The sequence below is a fragment of the Eumetopias jubatus genome, unplaced genomic scaffold, assembly GCF_037043125.1.
Source record: "Eumetopias jubatus isolate StellerSeaLion01/CBP00866 unplaced genomic scaffold, mEumJub1_p1.0 scaffold_14, whole genome shotgun sequence".
NCBI lineage: Eukaryota > Metazoa > Chordata > Mammalia > Carnivora > Otariidae > Eumetopias > Eumetopias jubatus.
The window spans coordinates 54,533,569-54,541,048 of NW_028274820.1; the positions used below are offsets into that span (position 1 = coordinate 54,533,569).

Below are 7,480 nucleotides of genomic sequence, written 5' to 3' on the forward strand. Positions count from 1 at the left end.
TGCCTGTCTGGACAGAAGCAGCAAAAAACAGCAGGAATATAAAAACCCCAGTTTATTCAAAATACCTGTATCAAATTAACCCCTCTTTGAGGCTATTCATATGAAAAATTGAGCAAAATGTAGAACTTCTTTCATTATATCTATCTCCAGCACCTTAGGCAACCAGAGAATAATCACGTCTACAATTTTGTTCCTCTAAATTTCCTGCCTTAACTTACCAACCTAAAAGATCATCTGACCTTTGAGCTAATCCTACAAAATAAAATATTTAATTTAAAGGAATTCCTCCACAGGACTTCTGTAACATTCCATTCAGTAATCTCACCAAAAGATCCTCAGGGAGATGAAAATGTTGATGGCAGTATTATCGATCTGCCCACTCAGGAGTCCAGTCTCATCACCTGCTTGTCTTTAATTTTTAATTTCAGCATTCTCTCCCCAAGGGAAGCCCAGTTGGGAAGTTATACCAAGATTGGGGTAAGAATAAAGTTGAAGGAAGGCAAAACCATCTAAGAACTTTTTCTAATATCAGTTGATAAGGGAGAGTAACTCATCACATTGGCTTAAATTAAGCTTCTAGCGTAAAATATTTTTGTCGATAGTCCAATGTCAAAAGTCACAGTCATGTCCCTAAGATGAAGATCAGAGAGAGAGAGAGAGAAATTGAACCAGCAAAGGATAAAGCAAGGTAGGGAAGAAAGTTTGGGGAAGAAATGAGGCAGATCAACAGAAAGGCTGGGTTGAGCCATAGCCCTGTTCCAGTCTCTGGAGGGTGCACTGATAAAGCTGGCCTGACCTCTGGGTCAACAACTAGTTTAACTCTACCTTGATCTGAAGACTGGAAGCTCGTCTCTTGGTTCAAAGTGAGATCCAGCCTTTGGCTTCATTTGTGAGAGCCTTCAGGCACTCTTAAGAGGTGCTTTACCACAGACAAAGCAGAAAGAAATCACAATTTTGCACCTTCTGTCCTCTGAAGAGGATGTTCATCCCCAAAAGGGAACCCTGCCCACCCTCCACAAAGTGAACCTAGAAATACTGCTCAATAACCATCAAAACAAAATAAACCAGAGCTAGAAGGGGGAGGAGGAGGAGGGGAAAGAGAAAAGCGAAAGTTTGCAATCTGTCCCCCTTCAACTACCCCCAAAGAAATCTTCCAGACAATATCTCTCCTTGTCATTACCCACTTCTTAAATCAAATGTGATTCTGTATGTAATGCAACTTATATTATAAATGTACCAAGCAGCTTTCCTCTTACCTGCCACTACATTTAACTCCTTCAGAGCCGCTTTCTCGGAATCCCTCAGCATTGCAACTTTCAATAAAAAAGAAACAACACTTAAACTGTGTTCTGCGTGTTATTCCTAGGAAGAAAGTGACAGAAAGAGACTATTTTACTTTTTAAAACCATTACTTAGAACTATGGTATACCAAAGAATCAGGGCTAACCCTGCTTGCCTAAAACCATAAGGACTGGAGATCTCAAGCATCTGCAAAGACAACAGGATTAAAGCAGTGTGCTACTTGGTTACAAACTGCATTATTCTAAAATATTTTATCCCTAATTGTTTTTTTCTTCTGAGTTTACAATATTCATAGTACTCTCTATTTTTTCACTTCTGTTTCTATGGATAATAATGACTTTATAGAAATTTCCGTGGAAATTTTTCAGGTCAAGAAGTACACCAAGACTGAACTTGGGGCGGAGAGAATGCAAACAGAAAGAAAGAAGCTAAACTTAGAAGAATCTGAACACACTAACTTTTTATTCAATTTGATTCAAAATAATAATATTAATCTAATAATGAAATAGTTTGATATAACATCAATCAACATTTAAAGTATTTTATGTTTCAAAGTATGGCTCAAGGAACACTCATTGCTTAAATGCACTTAGACATAACAAGACAGTATTTTTTTATTGGCATCATTGACACCTATGAACAATAGCCTAGTAAATAGATTAAGGTTTAACCTTCCTTTTCTTTGGTGGCTGTTTAGAGACTTTAAAAGAACAGATAACTCATTTCAACAGGAATCTACTACTGATATTTACCTCTACATAATCTTTAGCTAAGACATGGAATGCCAAAAACAAGCTTTTGTTAGCTTGACCTCCTCCACCCCCTAACAACAAAAGTTATCCCCAAACCCATGTTTTTATTTTAGATGTATTGATCTACCAATGTAAGGCTTGGCCTTTTAAATACCAAATACAATCAATGGCCAACAACCTGACTCCTTCTGGAGAGAAGGAAGCAGAACAGGGAAATTTCTTCGAATTGTTTGGTGACTTAGTACAAATTTGAAGAGGTCAGTAAATCCTGATGCTTTGAGCTAAATCTACTGGTAAATAATTAATTACATTTCTTAGACACTATAATCTTAATCTCGGTAAACAGAGAACACAGCTTTACCAAATAGATCATTCCATCTAAGTAATATCTTAAAGGCAGTTATTTAAATATTACCACAAAAAAACAGGGTTATATTTTGTTTAAATTAGACATTTAACTGAAGATAAAATGCAAATGTCCATAGTTTAAAAAGGAAAAAAAATACAAATTAACTGGCCTAGTCTTTTATCTGAGTTTATTAATACCATTTAAAATATTACAAATAAATCAATTACATCTCATGCATTTAAAATGCAAGTCTAAAATGTTCCAGAGAAAGGCTTTCATTTCAATGTGAAATATCCAAATTATTTCAACATTACAATGAGCAATTAGTTTGCAGAATCTGCAAACATTTAAATGTAGTGTCAGGAGTGTTTATTAACAGTTAACAATATTACCTTCAGGAAATACACAAAGGCCAAAATTAGTTGAGTTTCACTTGGACAATTTATTTAATACATGGGTTTTGGCAGACCCAGTTATTATGAAATATAGGAGAACTTTCACTTTAACTATGCCTGAACTGCCAGCAAATGCAAAGAAGTACATGCTTCATTAAATTAAATGTCATCCCACATTTATCAAATATTGTCTTAGTTACAGTTTGATACCTATCTAAATTCATATTCGAGCAAAACTAAGCCCCGAAAGTGCGTTTGTGGCTCTGCACCTCCAGAAGTGAGTTCAAAATACCTGCAGCTCATCAGAACTGCAACAATAACTCTTAATATTTTTTGTGACCAAAAAAAAATCAACTTTACTTCAATATATTTTCAAATATTTACTGGAAGTAATGTACAAGAAAAATACTATACAAAATCGTCTCCTGGACAGCTGCACCTCGCACCCATACACTGGTGGAGTTATAATTAATTGGTAACTAATCTAGAACGATTCTCCAGTTGTACAAACCATTAGGTTCAGATATATTTTACAAAGGTTTTTTTTTCCTATCTTCCCTCTTTTGGCATTTAAACTACAGCCTCGTCTTAAATAAACGATAGCTTCTTCACTTGTTTATAAGTTTAAATCACACACAAAAAAGTTTAACCCTAAGAATCTTCAGTGAATTCCAAGAATTTACAGGAACGGGTACAATACAAATTGGTGGCTGGACTAGCAAAAAAAGATTGGGAGATAATGCTCAGGAGTGGTGAAAAACGAGGTAGAAAAGGACAAACACGGAGATAGTTAAATCTGGTCTCACCGGAAAGGGGCATTTTTGCATAAGAAAAAGACACCTACCCTCACCCCCACCCCCACCCCATAAGTTAAGTTAATGCAATCAAAATAACTTTGGGATCAACATTAGCAGTTTCGAAAGAAAGACTTGTTCACTGCTAGAGGAAAAACTATCTAGAAGGGAAACCAAGTGGAAGGATGCTGTATTTTTTCTTTTAGTTTTTTAGTTTAAAAAAGATGTTAGAAAGATGAAAGAAGGCTGCTGCAGCGATTCACCAGGACTGCCCTTAGCTGAAACTTGAATCGGTTCCACCTCAAGGAACAAAGGAAAAGAGTCAGAGCTGACGTTGGGAGAACTAACTCTACAACCTCCGGGTCTCGGGGCCGCCAGATGGGCACACCCCATGCCGTAGTTGCGACAGCACTGCGCAGCGAGGGCAGCGGCACGCAGCGGCCAGGCAGGGCTCACAGAAGCCGATGCCCCCAAGGCTGCGCTTCTCGAACCTAGCTGGGCGGCTGCCCCAGTCGGGATGCCCTGCCTCGCCCTCCCCACGGCGCCGCTCAACCTTGTTCAACGGAGTTGTTCCCGCTCGTGCGGAGGCCCCCAGTCTCCCAGGCACTAGACTCGTCCAGCTCTACCTCCAGCGACCGCTTCCCTCTAAAAGATACAACCTGGGGATGGCAGAGAGAGGACGAGGAGAGGACGAAAAAGTAAAGACCCGGCAAGGCGCCGGTTACAGCTGTACGGGCTCCGAGTGTGTTACCTGGTGGAGATGGGAAAGCCAGGGCCCAGGAGAGCAATGGGTGTTACTTACATGTCCATATCCCCTTTACAAAGTAAAGTCACAAGAGTGAGTTGAAAGAGAGAGAGACAGAAAGTGCGCGCAGGATGGAAAGTGGAAAGAGGCTGGAGGAGAGGCCAGGACAGACGGGGCCCAAGTGGACCGGGATGGCAGGGGGTCGAGAAGGGCAGCCGCAGGATGCGCGTCACTCCAGGCCGTTGCGGTGCCCGGGCTCCGGGGGCTGCAGCAACTCCGGGGAGTGGCAGGGCGGGCTGCCCGCGGCACTGTGCTCGCTGTCGGTGTCGCTGCCCTTCTTGCCGCCGCTACCCGAGCCCGCCGAGCCGCCGCCGCCGCCGCCGCTGTGCGTCTTCACGTGCTTGCTGAGGTGGTCGCTGCGCATGAAGCGTTTGTTGCAGACAGGACAGGCGAAGCGCTTCTCGCCCGTGTGGGTCCGCAGGTGCCGCTGCAGCTCGTCGGAGCGCGTGAAGCGCTTGCCGCAGAAGAGCCAGTTGCACACGAAGGGCCGCTCGCCCGTGTGCCAGCGCAGGTGCGCCTTGAGGTGCGACGTCTTGCCGTACACCTTGCCGCAGCCCGGGATGTGGCAGCTGTGCAGGCCCTTGCGCCGCAGGCTGGCCCCGGCCGGGCCCAGCCGCTCCGCCTCCTGGCAGTTGGGGCAGTCGCAGGTGGCGCGACCCGAGTAGCGGCGTGCGGAGGAGCGCGGGGAGCCCCCCAGCGGCGCCGACGGCCCAGCGCTCAGCATGGAGCCCCCAGCGCCGGCCAGCGGCGACGGGGCCGAGTCCGGGTAGGAGCCGGGCAGCACTGGCTTGAAGCCGTCCATGAGATGCTGCCCGGCGGGGCTAAGCAGGTGCGAGGAGGCGCCGCTGCTGAAGGCCGAGTGGCTCAGGCCCGAGTAATCCGAGTTGTAGCCTCCGAGCGGCGAGTGCAGCGAGGTTTGGAGCCCCCCGGCGGCAGGGTGCAGCGAGCCGGGCAGCGCCGCCGCGCCATTCGGGTTCTGCACGTCGATCCAGCCGGCACCCACGTCCCACCAGCTGGAGGCGCCGGCCGAGCTGACGTCGCCGGCGGCGCCCAGGCCCGGGTGCGAGGGCTTGAACCAGGACTCGTACGGGTGCGCCATGCCCACGCGCGGGTAGATGCCCTGCAGCCCGTCCACCGAGGTGTGCACCTTGGAAATGAACACGGGCTGGTGGGAGCCGTCCTGAGAGTGCGCGGAGGAGCCGCCGCCGCCGCCGCCGCCCCCTCCGCCGCTACCCCCTGATACACCAGGGGCCTGGAACACCGAATAGTCGTTTGCGAAGGGCGAGCTGGAGGCGGCGGCCGCGGCGGCGGCGGCGGCGGCGGCGGCGCTGCTGGAGGTTAGGGAGAAGGCGCTGGAGCCCGGCGAGCCGCCACAGCTGAACGAATCGGATACCAGGGCCGCCGCCGCCGCCGCCGCCGCAGCGGCCGCCGCCGCCGCCGAGGACGTACCGCCGTTCCTGGAGGCCCCCGACACGCCGAAGCTCGAGAGACTGGAACCCACTACGTTGCAGCTGCCGGAGGAGGAGGACGAGGAACGTTTCCAGGGGTGGAAGCCTTTGCCGAAGGAAGAAGAGCTGTCCGAGAGGGAAGAGGGAGACGGGCTGGGGCTGCCGATCTTATTACAGGTAGCAGCAAGCATGGCCAGAGGAGTGGATCCCAACCTCGGTTCTTCCTGCGAGAAGGAGGAGAGGAGAAGGGGTGGGGGAGGGGGAGGTGGGCAAAAGGCCGGTGGGGGAGGGAGGAAAGAAATGTGCATCAGTCCTCCGGCAGCCTCCAAACGCCCCACGGCACCCCGTCTCTCGTTGCGGCGCGCCGCCACCAACTCACCTGGCTCCCCCAACAGCCCTGGCACCCGGCTGCTTCCTACTCTACGGGAGGGGACAAGTTTGGCTGCCGGCTTCTGATTCGGGAGCAAAGCGCCATGCTAAAGAAGAGTTTGACAAGTATTCTCGCCTAAAACAACACTCCCGTGCACACAAGGCCCCAGGCACTTCGAAACAAACAAGCAAGCAAAAAGTCCAGATTGGGGAGGAAGGAAGTTTCCTTTGCCGAGAAGCCTGGGGAAAAAAACCATTGGATTGCTTTTAAGAGCGCTTCCCCTGTAATCCAGAGAGAGCTTTGAAAATCCTGTTCCGGTCCCCAGAAACCCATGCTGGGTTGTTTCTCCCAGGCCAAAAGAGGTCAAACTAGAGGGCTCGCTCGCTCTTCCTGCTTTTCTTATTTTCTTTAAAAAAAAAAAAAAAAAGTCTACAAAAGTAAAAAGAGAGAGAGACGGGTTCAACGTACCTGCAAGACAAGGCGGGCTGTGGTATTTTTTTAAGGGGAAGAGGGAAAATCTGCAGTATGCTCAGGAGGAAAAACTTGCTCTCTTTACCCCCGAAATCGTCGCATATAAAATGCACTGGGCGCACGACTCCCGGGCAGGGAGCGGCCGGGCGCTGCGAGGTGGCTTGTCTAAATGCCCTTCGAACCTTTTCCTGCGCTGAAAAAAGTGACTCTGCCCCCCTCTCCCCCTCTTTCTTTTCTCCAAACTCACTTGTATTTAAAGGGAAAAAAAAAAAAAGCTCTCAATAGAGACTGATAGCCCGTGGCCTGGCCGGGGCGACTTTAACCCCCTCCGATCGTCAATAAAAGGAAACTAATTAAACCAGCAAGAGAAAATCCTGAGACTCACCCCTAGAAGTGAAGTTGCCATCACACAAAAGTGCCCTCCTCCTCTCAGAGGATCTTTTTTATATTGATAAATCAGAGGCAGTGTTTTTTTTAGAGGTGTGCAATACAATGATCAGTTCCGCCCATTCCACCACAATTGTAGCTCCCTCTCCGGCTTTGAAGTGCCGCGGAGGCGCGGCCAGCCAATCTGCGGCCTCGCCGGGCCGCGCCGCGCGCGCGCCGTGAGGTCATCGGCGCCGCCGCGGGCCGCCGCGGGGAGGGGGGGGAGCGGTAGCGGGAGGGGCGCGAGCGACTGCGCGTGTGTTACAAAGCGGTGTGTGAGTGTGCAACAATGTAACTGTGTGCGTGTGTGACCAAGCTGAGAAGGAGAAGACAGTGCAGACCGGGGGCGGGGGTAAGGGGTAGTGCAT

General features: G+C 48.8%; 1 protein-coding gene across 1 annotated transcript; it reads right to left on the bottom strand.

Moving 5' to 3' along the window:
• Nucleotides 1-4,566: 4,566 nt before the first annotated feature.
• On the bottom strand, nt 4,567-7,092 carry SP8 (Sp8 transcription factor). The gene is made up of 2 exons (XM_028119260.1): nt 7,072-7,092; nt 4,567-6,069 (listed from the first exon to the last, which is right to left on the bottom strand). The coding sequence occupies exons 1-2, from the start codon at nt 7,090-7,092 to the stop codon at nt 4,567-4,569; spliced, it is 1,524 nt and encodes a 507-aa protein (XP_027975061.1).
• Between the last annotated feature and the right edge of the window lie 388 nt (nt 7,093-7,480).

Excerpts from the sequence above, each read along its gene's own strand:
- SP8 (XM_028119260.1), bottom strand. The coding sequence starts at position 7,092 with ATGGCAACTTCACTTCTAGGG. Across the intron at positions 6,070-7,071 it reads TGGCAACTTCACTTCTAGGG|GAAGAACCGAGGTTGGGATC; the intron begins GTGAGTCTCAGG and ends TCCTTCTCGCAG.